The sequence below is a fragment of the Pleurodeles waltl genome, chromosome 2_2 (genome assembly GCF_031143425.1).
Source record: "Pleurodeles waltl isolate 20211129_DDA chromosome 2_2, aPleWal1.hap1.20221129, whole genome shotgun sequence".
NCBI lineage: Eukaryota > Metazoa > Chordata > Amphibia > Caudata > Salamandridae > Pleurodeles > Pleurodeles waltl.
This window is the reverse complement of record NC_090439.1, coordinates 943,844,341-943,862,572: the sequence shown is the minus strand read 5'-3', so window position 1 is coordinate 943,862,572 and position 18,232 is coordinate 943,844,341. Positions and strand designations below refer to the sequence as shown.

Below are 18,232 nucleotides of genomic sequence, written 5' to 3'. Positions count from 1 at the left end.
TTTTAAATTAACAATGCAGTTGGAGGCAGTACTATTTGTGAAGCACAACCAACACCCCACACACCTAGACTGGCTATTGCCCACTATGCTGGTGTGCTGCCATCACTACTAAACTAAAAATTATTGAACTGACACTCTAATCACCCAGAAACCCTCCTGTTTACTAACCTAAATATGAATATTAATTGGAACAAAGTCAATGTCTGAAAGAGGCTAGCCCATTGTCCCTGTATTCTTGCTATCCTGTAGGCTGATAGAAAAATGTGAGTGACTCTTCAAGGAAGCAGTAATTAAAGGGGGCGACTAAAATTCAGTCTCAGTATATTAACATGGTTCTCATATTCATTACAAAGGTCTGTAGAGACAATTAGATATTTTTCTAGCTGATGCTAAAAATATCTACATGGAGAGATTTCATATATGAAGATTGACAATATGGTCTGATTGTTACATTGGCATTCAGCTTGTAAGCCTTACCTCATTTGAAATCTTCTGCAATCATCACCATTTTAGCCTCAGTCCTTGATTTTGAAGCTCCAAATTTGGAGTTGTAGTCTGCAATATGGTTTTTAAGGAATCCTTAAATGTTTTCAATCTGAAGTCACGGAAGAGTCTATTAAGTGATTGGCAACCAACATTTTATATAGTTTCTTCTTCACTCTGACAGTAGCTTTAGTTGGAATGTGTAAATATTGTCTTAAACCTCTCTGCTATATGTACAAATTATGAGAGAAGGTGCAAAAAAACTCAAGTTCTGTATTTTGCTCTAGGCAATCACATGTCAGAACATTATTTCTTACAAATAACTGTTTAATATGCATGGAATGGCTGTTGCACATGTGATTACCAGTATGCTTAAACTAGTGAATTACTAAAGTATTCAAAAAGTGATGGATAGAATGCTTGAATTAATCTCAGCCATTGGTAATTGCTCACACCGCATCCCAGCCCATTGTCATTTTGCACACCATGCCACCTCAGTCTGGGCCCAGCTATCTGCAAATCAGTCTTGACCCTGCTCCAGTGGGAACAGCCCAGCCCGAACTACCAAGCCAGCCCCTCCCTGAAATGGAACACACGCAATGCAGGACTGGTTTTGCCCTCGTTATGGGTCCATCAGCTGCTTATAGTTTGGTGTCTGTGCACAATGTGTCACTGGAACCAAGCTATACGCAGCTGATGAGTACATAAAAAGGACAAAACCGGTCCTGCATTGCTTGTGTTCCAGTTCAAGGAATATCTGGCTTAGCAGTTTGGGTTGGGCTGTTCCCACTGGAGAAGGAACAAGGATGATTTGCATATTACTGGCTCCAAACTGAGGTGCCATGGTGTGCAAAATAACAATGGGTTGGGATGTAACCCTGAGTAATTATCAGAGGCTGAGATTAATTCATGCATTCCATCCATCACTTTTTGTATACTTTAGATCAAATGAATTGGCAAGTGTCCTTTTAACTTTTAATGGGACGAGACTACTATTGTTTTTACAAGATGATTATTTGTCCATTGTTCTACACTACTGTTGCCATCAGTTCAATTTTCATTTCATACTTATGTGTCTCTTTTATTGTTGATTATGCAGTCATGAAAAACTTGACAATTGCATACATTTTAAAAGTTTTGCTAAAAAGTAAATTAAGACCAAATCCTCTTAAAAACTTTGTAGATGGAGGCCAGTCCAACCAACCCTAGAGAAAAATGCAAAAATAAATGCATAAGGCATTTACTTTCTTGGGGGTATGGATTCTGACAATACATATCTTTGTAGAGTTCTATGGACCCAAGGCCAGTGGTGGCTGGCCCAGGTTCAACTATGTGGGGGGGGGGATTTCATGTTACATACCTCCTCCACCCTCCTCCCAGTTCAGCCCACTAGTCTTGAAATGAATCCTCCTCCTATTAGCCACTTGTTGGACCACTCCTTCTTAAGTGACCGACTGGAATGAGGCTTGGAAATCTCCTGTATAAGAAGAGTGGTAGAGAGGTCCTTTCAAATATCCCACTTGGCAACAAACATGAATTTCCCACGTATTATTATGAGTGTTTTGAGGTCAGCTGAATAAGGCAGCAGATAACATTGCCACATTTCCACAATGTGTCCAAGAGGAGTGCTCCCAGTTCTAAATGTTTAGATAGCTGAAATTCATTCAACTGAGCTCATGCAGAACGCATTCCAAACTTGCACCTGGCCATAGCACAAAAACATCCACTTCTCTGCTGTTCTTTTGTGTCTTAAGTAAACATAGATGGAGAATCAGGGTTTGTTAAAGCAAGGTTTAACTTACTTTTACACATTACCAATGTGTCTCATTAAGCAACTGTATGTTTTTCTGGTGCATATTGGAAAACATTTCCTTTTCTTCTATCTACACTTAGGTCAACTGTTCAGAGGTCATACACATAGACAGGTAGTTTATCATAGTAATGATTATAGTGATTTGGAAATTAAAGCAAATAAATGAGGGCAGCACTGATAAGAGATAATTGTTTCTAGAACAATCACAAGCCTTTGAGACTTAGTTTTAATGCCCTCAGTTGAGTACCTTGGCATTGCCTTAATTGCATTCCTTATTCCAGGAGGACCTGAAGAGTGATGCTATATAATCCATAAGAGCCATTATATGATTTCTTCTCTCATGCTATTATTTGTAGCCCATAAGTATTACAGTATTATTGAGCTCCTGTCAAATAAATTGTTTCTCTTAATATTCTCCTGGGGACGTATGGTCTTTTGAGTTTGGTGAATGCGAACATGGCCAAAAAGTGACAGATGTCTTGTTTGACATATTCAGGCTGCATAGATTTCAATACATTCTGTAAATATCCACCAAATTCTGAACCAGGATTTAAATTTTTCTTCTCTGTACATATTTTATAGGTATTAATATACCAGGCTATACATTTTGATGAAGGGATATAGAATGAATTGATAAAGTTGCAGAGGAAATACATGTACTTGTCTTTACAAGACACCACCACAGAACAGAGTTGAATTAGCCCACATCATGGCAAAATGGTTGAGGCAGCACACACAACTTGCTGTAGAGATAAAGAGCTCTATCAGATTAACATTTAAAGCAGAATGCAATTCAGTAGAACTACGAAAGCTATGGAGTTGAAATACTAGCAATCACTAATTCCTAACACATATATCCCTGAGCCAAATGCTCTTTCCTCCTTAGGCTTCCATTACTTTATTCTATATGTGAAAACACTTCCAACTTTAAAAACTAAAACAGAATGGTATTTAGCTAGTCTATTCAGTTAAAATAAAATAATGAGAACTTTTGATGAAGTCTATGGCGCCCTTATTTAAAAAAGATAATACTTTGTCTTTTGCCTTTTTCAAACAATACATTTTTTAACATTCTGTTTCTCTACCAGAAACATTGCTGAATATTGTTTTTGTTTAAGTATGTCTCGTCAAAAATCTCCAGTGCTAGATTTAAAACACAGGAAATTAAACATTAGAAACAGCGATAGAACGCCTCCTTAGGTTTTGCAACTTTCATGTGAAATTTTAAAATCATATTTTAAATTATTTGATTAATGATTTAATAGTTTAAAAACAATATTGTGTAATAGATACAAACCTCTAAGGTACTTACTCGCTCTCTTCTCTATCACTGTTAATTTGTTCTCATTACAATCCCCTTTCTCCATTGTCTCAATCTTTCTTTCTTTCCCCTTTATTTTGGTGTTCTCTGATGCTGCACAGTGGTCTTTGGCCAGTTTGTGTTTTTCCAGACATCACTTCATGATGTGGTTGAGGTGTATGACGGCCCAAGTCCGCAGTCGGCTCTCTTATCTTCTCTCTCAGGATCTCATTCAGGTATTTCTTAAAAGAACTGCAATGCATCAGTAATTTCATTCAAATTATATAGATAAGTGTTATAAGAGAATATGGGCGTGGGGCCACACTAATATGTGAACACTACACATAAAGAACATTTAGTAAGAGAAGGTCCAATGCATGTTATTTAATTTTTATAAATATGTGTTACACTGATCCTTTCAAAGCAGCTGCACACTTAATAAATTTGAATCATGGGGAAGCTCTTCAGTCATACTGAATCAATGTCTGTCCTTAAAAGGCTGCTTGTTGGTTATTTATTTTGATAGTGGTCTGTTGGTACATGCTTGTTTCTGCTGAAAAAAATTATTATTCAACACTCAGAACCATATTTTTAGCCCAAGAGAAATAATCTAAATTGATTTTTGTAGAACCATTGTTTAAATAATGCCATGCAAATATTGACCTTCGAGAGACATGTCTGTATACACAAAACAGCAGCAGAATGAACCACAGGGGAGCATAAGCAAGATAACATGCTTTTACTGCTCAAGTATAATGAAAAGGTTCACTAAAACCAAACTCCATGCAAAGCATATGCAAAAATAATTTAAATATGCAATGCAAAGCACTTTTCATTTTTCAAAATTCATGCCAAACCTGTTTACAGTTTTACATTTCAATGTAGTGGTGTGCCTGACAAGTAAGGGGAACTGCTGCATTCATGTTAAATAGTCAGGGTCAGTAGTTAGCTGAACCGCCAGGTAGCCATTTTCATGTGCCATCACTGGTATTTCAAACAACAGTTATAATATCAGTCCAATAGTTAGAAAATTTCATATAATTGGTTTTGATAATGATGAGTAGAAGAACATTTTCATTTAAATCAAGTAATTAATATAGTTGCATCTTATTGTATCTCGAGGCACGCTATCCAATAACTGTTAGAAAGTTAGAAAATACTGCAATGAAATATTAACTATTCACAAATCATATAATGTATTTTTACTGCAGTCATTGCTCACTACATAGACTATATTTTAAATCTGTTACCTATAAAATGTGCAATACAAATTATTATTGGATATTTGCCGTTGCTTAATATTATTGTGTTGTTTTCAATTGTACGGTATGCTACTAATTGAATTGAGCTTCATCTTCCATCTTTCCTTTGGTATTGTAAAAATACTTGTAAACAAAGCAAATAGTTGTCTTACATCAACTTCTACAGAAGTTTGCTGTACTTACTATCCTATAAAGGCACCAAAGACATTTTACCGTTCAATAATTAAACTTATTTTGTTATTTTGTACAAGTCGATAAAGATCTCTCTCTGTGTAATTTTCTTATGGGGTTTCGAAGTGGGACATTTGAGAATTTTGTGAGTCCTGTAATTTGCGTTGCATCTTGTTATCTCAGTCACCTGTGAATCATAATGTACATCATTTTCTCAATTTTTATTATGATATGTAAATAGAAAAAAGATGACAATATATCATTAATAATTTGGCGTTAGCTCATGCAGAGTGTTCATGATATTTTGTTTCTTTTTTATTCTGTTGAGTAGGGGAATCTCTTCCACTGAGTACAGGTAACCAGATCTCAATTAAATTTACGTCTGTGGGACCCGTAACAGCTAAGGGATTTCACTTTGTCTATCAAGGTAAATAATCATTAGATTTGAGCAACGTTTTTGTTTTGGTTGACTGTACTATGAATTCAATTCACTACATTGCAAACACGTCTAAAGTGCTGTACATTTTGCTAATACATTCATTTCAATACTGGTTCATTCTTAATATACAGTATTTTGGCAGTGTTATAAGAAGAGTCATACATCAATATGCAATTTATGCAGTCTATAGGCTTTATGTAGTAATTTATTTCTATGGTATCATGATTCATTAATATAGAAACATTTCACTCTATTGCTTACATATTACATAATAGTGTTATGCTCTAGAAAGCCTAACTTTATTTTTGGGGATTTGTGGAATGTACTTTTTTCAGTATGTATGTTGTACTGCATGTTTAAAAGACTGTGGTATTCTACAATTTGTTTCCAGTAGTTTTGTGTAGTGGTTGGTTAACAATCCAATTCTCACACTGGAGTAACATTGATCCTATCTTTTCTACCAAGAGAAATAAGTTTCCTTATAGAAGCTTTGAATAGAGCAATGCCTTGAGTTTATTTAAATTGAGATAACAAATTGAGCAAACAATACATTTGCTTTCCATTTGTGAATAAGATATTTCTGCATCTTTTTACTGGAATGCATTAGGAATATGCCTAAAATATTTTTCTTGTTTTCCTCCCTAAAAGGGTTATTTGCATGTATGAATTTCTCATGGTGAAGCATTTTTAAAAAATGAATAAAAATAAATACTGACACTGCAGAATATAAATAATTGAGTTGTTAGGGTTTGGCAAAGGTAGAAATATGTTGTGATAAAGAAGGGGAAAGTTCAATTTCCACATGTGGCAAACACTTTTACATTTAGTGATAACTTAAGGTTTTGTGCGAAACACAAACACCTATAAAATCACCCATTATGTTAATATTAAATAAAATGGAAAACATATGTGCTTCTTTTATCTATCCAACCAAAGCATATATATATATTTTTTAATGAAATGTGTAAGCACAAAGGGGAACGTCTATTGTGGTTCATTGATGGCATCACAGGTGTCTATTCACCTTTACAAACCACTCCATTTTCAGTTGTGTAGTCTCACTGATGGAATTATAGAGCCATGATATGTAGATACCCATTATGTAAACTTTGCTTGTAAAGATATAGATGACTAGACATTAACTTTAAATTGTAAAATCCCTGAGGACAGATAATGATGCTGCTACATTGCTGTCAATAATGGCCATGCTAATGACTTTAAGAAGAATTGCTGAAACCATCACAAATAACATCATCAGTTATCATCGATCACAGCTTATTTAGCAGTTATCAAAGATGTGAGGGATGAATAGAAGAGCATCTAACTAGCATATCACTGGATACTCAAAGTTCCAGGCCTACCATGGAACATAGTTTCAGGAAAGTCACCACAAGTAAAAATAAATTAATGTGATTTATCATCCAAGGCCGAGTAATTAAATAGAAATTGACTAAAGAGGTATACATTATTTTAGGTAAAATATGTATAAAAAAACTAAAGTAACTTATTTCAAGTTGAAAGCTGTATATTTCTTCAGCACTGTCCCCGCAGCAGCAGATATGACACTGACTGTGCACCTAAATTACAGATAAAGTGAGTTAGTTAAACCAATTAAACAACACAGGTTCTACATTTCCTGAATTGTGGTAAGGGAAGAATGTTTGGGACAGTTCTTACATTGCATTAAAAGGACAGTTAATACACTGAACATATCCTTGCAAGTTGACAATACATGTGTGCATATCCTAAGAAGTTGTTTATTCATGTGTGCTTGTTTTTGTCAAATACTGTTCAGTGGGAGTTTCATTTACTTTAGGACTAGATAGTGAGACAACGTGCAATATGTAGAAGGTTTAGTGATATTCTACTCTGCCCCATTCCACCAGCATCCAGTTGAAGCCAGCATAATGGACACAGAGATTGTTACTGTTAGTTGTCAATGTTAGAACGGATATGACGTGCACTTTAATGCATAGTTCACTCTCTGAACTAAATGGTATTCTTTCCGTGTTTCAATCTAGTTTGAAAATTGTTGTAAAAATAAATTCTGAATTTCTAGATGAAACTACCAACCACACCCCAGTTGCCCAAATGCCACATACTTTTAATTTCTGAAAATATGTATTGAAATGGATTGAAATCTACTACATGAATTGGAGCCTAGTATGTAAAAAACAAATCAGTACTTACTTATACAGGGTAATTATTGAGAATGAATCCCATCTCATTTGCATGTTCAATAGATGATTCAGGGCATGGAAGTATGGGTAGCTTCAACAAATGGACCAATGAATGTAGCTTTCAATGTTTCCGAAGCTGTGGATGTACAGCGGCCCAGAATCCTCAGAGTTCCACTTAACCCTGAATATCACTGTATTTTACTATTCATAAGGGGGTGGGCTTGCACTGGGTATTATGGTACCCATGCAATTCCACTTGTCCAATTATGGCCCTTAAATAATCCAGTCCGTGGGTTGCCATCGTCACACATTTGAAACGTTAGCTGGTGTACAGTGCCTCCCACCAACTTAATTAATATATTTGGAAATCTATTTTAGTGAAATACACCTATTTGCTTACAGATATGTGAACTAATTTCTCAGATTGCCAGTGCATCTTTTGAACTGCCTAGGAGTGACCTTCTAAAATTAATATTGATACTGGAATCCATTTCTGTGGGCAGAGTGTAAAAGGGCTCCATTTTGTATATGGTTTCTTTTGTTTCATTATTCATTTTGAAATTAAAGGTTGCAGGTACTAAAGCCTCTTCCATAGTCAGAATCTATAATTTTCAATTAGTTTTTTTTTTAATCCCAATCTGACAAGCAGAACATATTTTTCTAACCCCCCCAGTCAAGAGGCAAACACAGTTTCAGACAGTCTACGTTTTCAAGCAACAGCACTGACTGAATAAAAAATTCATAGCAAGACTGAATGTTTTTGTATCTCTGGAAATTCTCAGCTGATATCAGAATGTGTTTTCAGTCTCGGCGAGAATACAAATGACTGCACATTTTAGTAATATTTCAATTCAGAATAAAATTGAAGCTATTAAATCTTCATTTAGATGATCCATTTGAGAATTATGCAAATTGTCCCAATTACCTATACCTCGATGCTTTCCACAAATCATGTTTAATGTTTGCATTTCAAAGTCTTCATTATATGTCCTACCCAAATGCAAAGAGTGCAAGTAAATAATTGCTCGTTCTTTGTGCAGCTGTTCCACGAACAAGTGCCACGCAGTGCAGCTCTGTGCCTGAGCCGCGCTTTGGAAAGAGAATTGGGAATGATTTTGCGGTGGGCGCACACGTGTTTTTCGAGTGCAACCCTGGGTACCTTCTCCACGGATCAGCATCCATTCGATGTGACACAGTGCCGAACGCCTTGGCGCAGTGGAATGATTCCTTGCCTACATGCATCGGTGAGTGGTGCTGCCTTCGACTTTTTTTCTGGTTGCATCCTGAAAGACATTTATTTCTACATTAAACTTGCATGGCTCGCCATTATTTTCTCTTGTGTTCCCTCCTTTCTTTCATTACTTTTATCACCCTGTTTATGAAAACAGAAGAACTGGTACAACAATGTATATACTTTGCGTTCATTGGTTTTGAATGGGATGTTCGCGGGCGATATTAAATGCGGAAAAATTATACTTTTAAATTAACAGCTTTAAGCTTGCTTGGCAGAAAGACATTTTGCTACAGGGAACTAAACGGGTGCGAGTTACTAACAGAAACTTTGCCCACTGGTCCACTTTTTTGTCAACTATATTTAGGACACTATATTTATGAGACAATAGCTCTGTAACACAATATTCTGACAGAGAACCAAATAAAAATACAATATATCGGTTTGTTTCTAGTTGCTAGAATGTCTGCAGGCTTTCCTTATTTAAAAATCTTTTTTTGACCACCAGTTTTGGGCTCTTTGATCTAGCATATGAAAGCTGCTTAATATGTCTGTTTCATCTCCTTAGGCGCCCCACTATAATGCAAGTGTGACATCTTTGTGTATGAACACGTGATGCATACGCCCCCAACATTTTTCAAGAGAAATGGTTGGTTTTGTGGAAGAAGTAATATTGTTCACATTATTCTTGGTGCAAACCTTTGCTCCCACAAAAGTAGATTTGACAATTGGGCCCGACGTGGTGAAGAAAGATAGTAGGATTTATAGTCCTATGTAATTAGTTGAGATGTTGTTGAGACTGAAAAATAAATTTGATTTTCTATTGTGAACAGATCGACTTAGAAATATTTCAGAATGTAGTTAAAGGGCTAGTATGAGCTATAAGCTTTAGAAATCAACAACATATTTACACTGTCATGAAGCCTATGATAATGACACCAAAATGTGTATCTCTAGATAATGCTGTGTCTTCCGACAGAAGGAATGTTAAAACCCTCCCCCCCTCCCACGCCCATTGGTGGCAAGCATTGTCGCTGGGCTTGCTTCTACACCTCTTTCTGGATACAGTGACAAACGTTGGCCTCTGTGTAAAATAATGCATGCTGCACTCCAGCATTTACCGAAGTAGAACTATTTTTTAGTCCTTACATTAAACACACTTAAACCAATTTCTGCATGCTTCCCTGGATTGAGCTCTAGCAATGCCTGCTGTAAGATACAAGAAAACCCAAACCACCAAAGGTGCCCAGAAGCAGAGTGTACTGCACAAAATAAAAATGCGCACCTTTTCACTAATTCACTGCTTGTTTTTTGTCATAAGTATTGACTCTTGGTCCCAATTTGTGAATGCCCAAAAGGCAAAATCAAAAAAATAGTGATTCAAACAATTCAGTTTATATACAATAATTTAAATTCAGTTGATTCCATATGGGGGACTAAGAGTCAGTCCTTATGATCAAATACAAGAAGTGAGTTGGTGAAAAGGTGTGCATCTTTCTTCTATGCATTGCACTTTGGTTCCGGGCCACTTCGGTGGTTCAGTTGTTATTGTATCTCACAATATGGACTTCTAACCAAACCTTTAATATTTTAACACAGAGCATGAATGTGACATTACAACAAATGTAACTTACAGTACAGGGAATCTTGTCTGCTGGCACAGAGTTATGTTATGTGTTCAAAAGGTATGTACTTTAGTTCACAAGGCACTGCTTTGGTTTCATTTTTTTCAGTTTCGGCAAGAATAATCACACGACTATGAATCACACCATAGTACGCCTACTTGCTTTGAATTGTGTTGATAAAATGATATAATCCATGGGATTCTGTAACACTCTGTACGAATGCACGCCTCTAATTTAGTTATAATCTGTGACTAGTCATGCACTCATTCACCAATTATAAAGAAAAGATGTCAGAACTCAAGTGTTATACATTGTTACAGTCAGAGTTCTGATGTCACAATGCCTTTATGCCAGAGCCAGCAGCTGAGGTGAAAGGCATGTCAGGTCTCGAAGCATAATTGAAACAGCTGTTTAAATCAACAAAAAAGGACTGTTGCTTTTCTTTATTCTGTTCTATTTTAATAGCTTACAATGACAAGCATAAAAAATATGTTTATTTTTTGAACTCCTTATATACAGAAAAGCTGGAATCTTCCTACATGTTTCTGCACATACCAATAAAAAAATTGACTTGTATTGAACAGTTTCTAATATCTTTTGCAACAAATAACTAACAGGTTCTTAAAATGTTTAATTTTGAAGTAGAGGTGTTTGCAAACGTGCTTGCTCTTTCATATGAAAGAGCTACGCCCCAAGGTTTAGAGGTTTGTGGGAAAGGTGATGGTGTGAACATGTATTGAAAGGGATAAAGTAGAGCCTGATGTCCATGATAAGGATATTGCAAGCCACCTCGGATTCCCATAACCTTATAAAATAACTCAGCCTTTAGCCTCATTCCTCTATATGATTATGGAACTCCTCTGTGTCTTGCAATATCCTATAATTTATGGTAGGGTGTACATTATAACTTATATTATGATCACACATTTAGTCTCCTACAGTGAGAATTATACCCAGAATTTGTGAGGTCCCTTTCAATCTACTTTGCCAGATTTCCATTTGCCATTGAGCACATCTTCTAACTTCCCATGTAATACATTGAGATCTTACATATACATACACCTACTCAGACAGATAGATACTATAGAGCGTCAGGAGGGTGGTAGGACACATGGGAATCTTGTTATAAGGAATGCCACATAACCACATTCAGCTACTTACAGGTAGAAACGTTTTGACAGATGTTGCATGAAGAGATTGACTATAAGTCCTCTTGGTTGATTCCTATGGTTGCCTAAAAACACGAAACACTGAGTTAGTTGAGCTTCAATATGCATTATGTAATTAAATGTAAGATGCACACTAGAATACTGTACTTTGAACCGCTGGAACCAAGACACCCGATTGCACCTGACTTGTCAGAAGCCAACATTTATCATTGAATCCTAAATAAGGTGTAGGACCAAGCCTGATGATGAGGTGTGCCACTACATTGACTTGAGGACATGACACCCTTTCCGTAGAAATACAGGGCATTATCCAGATGCACACATTTCAGGCTCTCGACTATTAATGTCTTAATTTGATGTAATTGTATTGCTGGCATGTAAAATGTATAGCGAGTAGCACTTTTGGTTTTCTGATGCATGTATGGGTGGGCATACTATAAACTTTCACTGTTCTCCCCTTTTTCTTTTTCTTGTTACTAAGAATGTAATCAAAGGAAATCACACACAGTAGTGTACACTAATGTAAACAATCTTTATCCATGTTTATAAATTAAAAATATTTTAATTAAAAAAATATAATTTGTATTAAAAACAGATGGAGTCTTTGATATTTAGGGCCTGATTTATCTAAATCCCATTCTATCCTATGGAATTTAGTTTTCGGCGGACAAGACATCCATCACCATTGTGATGGAGTAACCCTTCTGCCGAGCTCCTTAGTGTTTAGGCATGCTTATTGACAGTTTGTTAATGCCCAGCAAGAACAGTTCTACTCGGAGTCCAGGAACTCTATTTTTCAGTTTGTATTTTTTAGTTTGACATTTTATATAGTGTGCATAGAAAAGTAACACAAAATATAATGCATTGTCTTCTAAAATGAATATTTTGATTTATAGATTTTATTATTTTTCTATATTTGAGGTGTTTTAAAAATAAACAAAAATTCGAAAATAATGGTTCGTAAATCGATTTAAAGTATAAAAATATACTACTTTGGAAGAAAAAAATGCAAGTATGTGTGGTTATTTAGTGTGTTGAACACCAGTCAAAGCAGAGAGGATTTTATAAATCAAGAGACATCGTCTTAATATCACCATTAATAATTACTTGAAACAAGTCTCAGTCCAAATTACTATTTAAAACGTTTTCAGATTTATATGTTAACTCTTTGTAGGGCTTGTGGTACTTCCACACTACAAAATTTGAATATATGGTTATCTATGTTTTTACACAGGTATTGAACAGTGATGGTAGCCACTATGTAGTTAGAGATAGGGTGATCAGAGATAGGGATTTTTCAGATTTGTGCCCCTTCATAACATTGCATCTGCTTGATGGATGTGTTAGAAACTTTGCAGACCTACTGTCCAAATTTTATTTTGGGAGTATGGAATGTTTTGCAGCATTTGGTCAAAAGATAAAAGAAGGGGTTCCAAAGAGGGTTTCAAATCCATTGCATTTTCCATAGAATTTTGTATTTATCATAGTGCAAAAAAAGTCTGCTGGATTTTTATTATGTTTGGCAGTATTATATACTAGGGGGTGTGGTTGAATATGTGGGGCACTGCAGGTAAGTAGAATAAGTAATTGTTAAGTTATATGGTCGATTTCATATCAATAGCAATGATTGCCTTTCATTCTCTTTGGCCTTCTTATGTAGCCCTATCCTACTAATAGTATCAAGGAAGACTAATTCATAAACTATACGGCAAATGCAGAGTTTTATATTTACTACATGTACAACTGAAAGACGTATTTAAGGTCACATGCTAATTAGAAACCTGTAAACAAATACTTAACTTACAAATAGAATACTTCTTAATCTACATAAGTTTACTATGCATGCTCTCTGCCCCACAAAATAAAACTGTGGTCAACAAGACAAACAATAACCATCTTCCTTATGTACTCCTGTGCAACAAAATGGAAAAGTGACCTAGCAGTGAGCTGTACAATCTACTACATGGAGGACATGATAATTGGCCATTAGGAAAAAAAAAATCTTAACTTTTTGAATTAATGAATGCTGTGGCTGTAAAGTGTGCTGCCACTCCCAAAGGAGCATCCTGGCGTTCAGCGGAAACAAGTATGACTACGTAGCACTCAGTGACCTGCGAGCAGTGTAAATCAGAGAATGAGCGAATAGCACAATGCATTTGTGATCCTGAAAGATCCATGTCTTAAAATGCTTTCTAAAAATGGGTTCTGGTTCAATGAGACTCAAGTGCCTGGGCATATAGTTTGAAGCCTTTGTACCAAGGGCTGCAAAGGATTTTCCACTCCGTTTTTTTAAGTCTAAACGTAGAGGCTTAAGAAGAATGGCATATGATGACCTCAGCTTCCATGACGTTGTTTAGTGAATGAATCTGGAAATTAAATATTTTGGCCCTAATGCTGTATAAGTTGTAAAAGTGAGTAAAATAATTTTGAAGAGGACACTTTTATACACAGGCAGCCAGCGTACAGCTTCCAAAGATAATTGTTTTTTCTCAAGTGGTTTGATAACTGCTAATTTCCAGTTGTTAGGGACCTTGGCAGTGGCCAGTGAAGTATTGAAGATTTCCTTGACCATTGGATTGATGCAGTCAACCAGTTTATGAAGTATTGAAGGGGACAGGGATTATGAGGGGATCCTGATTTGCAAGACAGTATAGCCTGTTGTGACTGAAGTAAGGTGGTTTTCTGAAAAATTGTCAGTGGTACTCCTGTCGGGGGAGTGTTCCCCAATGGGTCAAGTTTTAAAGGAGAGATGGTTCTAAACTCCAGTTGAATGGTCCATATTTTTTCATAATAAAATGAGGATATTTGATTGCCTAAGTTTTGAGAACGTGGAATGTCCCTGATCATTGCTTTAGGTTGTGAGAATGCTTTGGTTATTTAAAAAATGTCTTAATTAGATTGGGTTTCATGAATATGGGTGGAGAAAAAGGTCTTTTTTGCCCTCTTAATCTCACCATGATAAGTTTTCAAAGCCCTTCTAAATTGAAGCAGCTCTTCCACATTATGGGTTCTACACCATTCCTGTTCCAGTTGTTTACAGTGGAAGTGCTGTTCTGCTATAGGAACTGGGAGCTCTGTTTATTCTTAAAAGGAATGGCTGGAGTTAATTTATTGATGGCTTGGATGATCCAGTTCTTAAAGGACTAGGCATCCTCAGCTATGTTTCCTGACAAAGTGGGGGTAGAGGAGGATAGGTCTGTGGTGAGATTGGGACAGACAGTAACCTTCCCCATTGCTGAAAGTTTTGGGGACCTGGTTCAGGTGGAGGGGGGGAGGTAAACTACCTAACTCAATCGGAAGTCTAAATGGGATCAACATATTGTCAGACCTGCCGGATGTGCCGGTTCCATTAATACATTTGAGTTATTGGAAAGGACTCCATGCAGGACATGCCCTGCAGTGTCAGTAGGTGGGGTGATCCATTGATGATCAAAAGTACATAAGGTGTGGAGACAATTGGCCACTGCCAAATTGTTGCTGCATTCCAAATGAAGGCTGAAATCTCCCAGAATTTTAAAATTTGCATTGCCAAGTAACACTCCATTCATTTTATAAATCACCTCAAACCGTTTCAGATCTATGGCATTTTCTACATTTTGAGATGATGTAAATTTCTGTAGTGAATCTTTAAGAGGGTGCAAAGATAAAAGGCGGCCCCAAAACATCTTTTTCTACCAATGCATTTTCCATAGACTATTGTATTTGACATAGTGCGAAAACCGCTGATTATTGTTGTATAATATTTGGTAAGATGATACCTTATGGTATAGAGGTGATGCTTTTTTGGTATTGCAGTTTAGTAGGATAAGTACTTTTAAGGTATAAGGTGTTTAAACTTATTGACATCTGTCACCATAGAACGTTCCTGGAATTTCACTAAATTAAAAAAAAAATCAAATGTTAAAATTAAAAAATATATGAAAAAATATAAATACATTTCCTTACCGATTACCACTACTACTTACCTATGTCTAAAGCCCTAACACTGAACACAACCAAAGTATAGTAAAAATAATATGACTGCCTTTTCATTCTCAAAAAGCAGCTGTTACTCAATTTTAAACTGGCTTGTCATTGTCATGTACTGTGGTATACTGTGAAGTTATCATGGTATACCAAGTCCCAAAATATAACTAAGACCTAGCTGTATTATTGGATTGTGGGACCCTTGTGTCACTCATGGTGTTGCATGGGCAATGCAATTCATTAGTCAGATTTACAAAGGGATGCAAGCCCCCTATGGTTTGACCCTGCATTGATTGGTAAATCTGAAGAAAGGCAATGCAGCACAATTTCCTGTTTTGCGTTACTCTGCACACCATAATCTAAATTGCTGCTAATTGTTACATACATCTTTATGCTACACCAATGTAGCCACTTCACTATACACTATTCTACTCTACGCTACTCCATTGTGCAAGACTACACTCTATCCCACGCCACTCTATGCTATTACACTGTACGCAATGTCACTGTACGCCACTCCAGTCTACATCTCCCCACTGTTTGCCACTCCATTGGATGCTACTCCTCTATCCATTTTTCCGCTCTACGCCATTCTACTTTTTGCCACTTCAGTATACTCCACTCTAATATACGCCTCTCCACTGTACAGTACTCCACTGTACACTATTACACTCTACACCTCTCCACTGTACAAGACTCCGCTCTATGCCACACCACTCTATGCTATCACACTGTACACAAATACACTCTGTCAGTCCACTCTACTACACTGTATGCAACTCCACTCTGCGCCTCATCACTGTATGCAAATCCACTGTATACCACTCTGCTATACCCCACTCCAGTGTATGCTATCCCAATATATTCCTTTCCAATGTATGCCATTCCACTGTGTGCCACTCCACTGTACGCAACTCCACTCTACGCCACCCCAGCATATGGCACTTTAAGCTACTTCATTCTAAGCTATTAGATTGGACGCCACTCCACTGTTTACTATTATACTCTACATCATTGCAATGTATGCCACTGAAGTCTACCCCACTTCACTGTATGCCACTGCCCTGCATGCTACTCCACCGTATGCTATTCCAGGCTATGCCACTCTACTGTACATTACTCCACTCTACGCTATTCCACTATATTTCACTCCACTATACACTACTCCACTCTACACCACTCCACTCTATGCAACTCCATTCTACTCTAGTCCATTAGATGCCACTCTACTCTATGCCATTCCACTTCATGCAAAATCATTCGACCGCATTGCACTCTACAATTTTCCAGTCTACCCACTCAACTGAATGCCACTCCACTCAACACTCTTCTACTCTATGCTATTCCACTCTAAACTATTCTACTTTACACCAGTCCACTCTATGCTATTCCTCTGAGCACCACTCTTGTCTATGCTATTACACTGTACACAATTTCAAACTTTGCCCTTCTGCAGTATGGTATTCCACTCTACTCCACTCCACTCCACTCCACTGCACGCCACTCAAATGTATGCTATTACCCTCTATCCCATCACACAATATACTCCTAGACTAAACCATTTAACTGCATGGCAGTCCACTCTTTGCTACTACACTATAAGCTATTCCAGTCTATACCACTCCACTGTATGCCACTCCAGTATATTCTACTCCACTCTATGCTATTCCACTTTCTGCTACTCCACTCTATGCTACTGCACTCTGTGCCACTCCAGTGTACTTTCCTCCACTCTATATAACTCCACTTTACAAGACACTATTACAGTCATTCTTCTAGATTCTACTGCATTCTATCCCCATAAACTCCACTGTCTGAATTTGCACTCAACTCCATGCTCATAAACCTTATTGTACATCCCTCTAATCCACTCTACAAAAGTTTCCAACACTGTATGACACAGCACTCCACTCTACTGTATGAGACGCCACACCAATTTATACATTTCCTCGACTCTACGCTATGCCACTTCAAAGAATGCACTCCTATCTGTGCTAATCCACTGTCCCTACTCCACGCCAAGGTACACCACTGAACTCTGCTATTCTACTCTATGTCAGTTCACTCTACTACGCTCCACCTTACAGTATTCCACTCTACTCTATTCCACTATATGCTACTCCAATTTACTGTAATTCACTCTACACCACTCCACTCTACGCCACCACAATGTTGTCTACTCTGTATAACTCCACTCTATAAAAGTCTACCACACTTCATGGCACTCTACAACATTGTACGTCACTCTATTCCCGTATACTCCACTGTCCAACTCTATACTCTACTCAAATACCCACACACAGCGCTCCACTCTACTGTAGGAGACTCCACTCCAATTCTCTGAAAGTTAACTACTGTTAGCAATGGGGTCTTTGGTTGGCAGTTAGGTTACCTCTTGTCCAAGCAAGGACCCTCTCTCTAGTTAGGGCAAGTCATACACAATCCAAATTATCCTGTGCCCACCCTCCGGTAGCTTGGCACTGAACAGTCAGACTTAACTTAGAAGGCAATGTGTAAAGTATTTGTGCAATATATCATGAAATAACACAGTATACACACTACAAAAAAATCTCACACAGGTTTAGAAAAATAT

The 18,232-nt window shown here is 37.0% G+C and overlaps 1 protein-coding gene across 1 annotated transcript in view; it reads left to right on the top strand.

Annotated features, from left to right (window-relative positions):
- Positions 1-18,232, top strand: part of CSMD3 (CUB and Sushi multiple domains 3) — a 2,682,374-nt gene that overhangs the window by 2,039,934 nt on the left and 624,208 nt on the right. Inside the window, exons 32-34 of the mRNA XM_069220640.1 lie at positions 3,719-3,832; positions 5,361-5,456; positions 8,689-8,892. Coding sequence (XP_069076741.1) covers positions 3,719-3,832; positions 5,361-5,456; positions 8,689-8,892 — 414 coding nt within the window. The remainder of the gene's footprint in view (positions 1-3,718; positions 3,833-5,360; positions 5,457-8,688; positions 8,893-18,232) is intronic.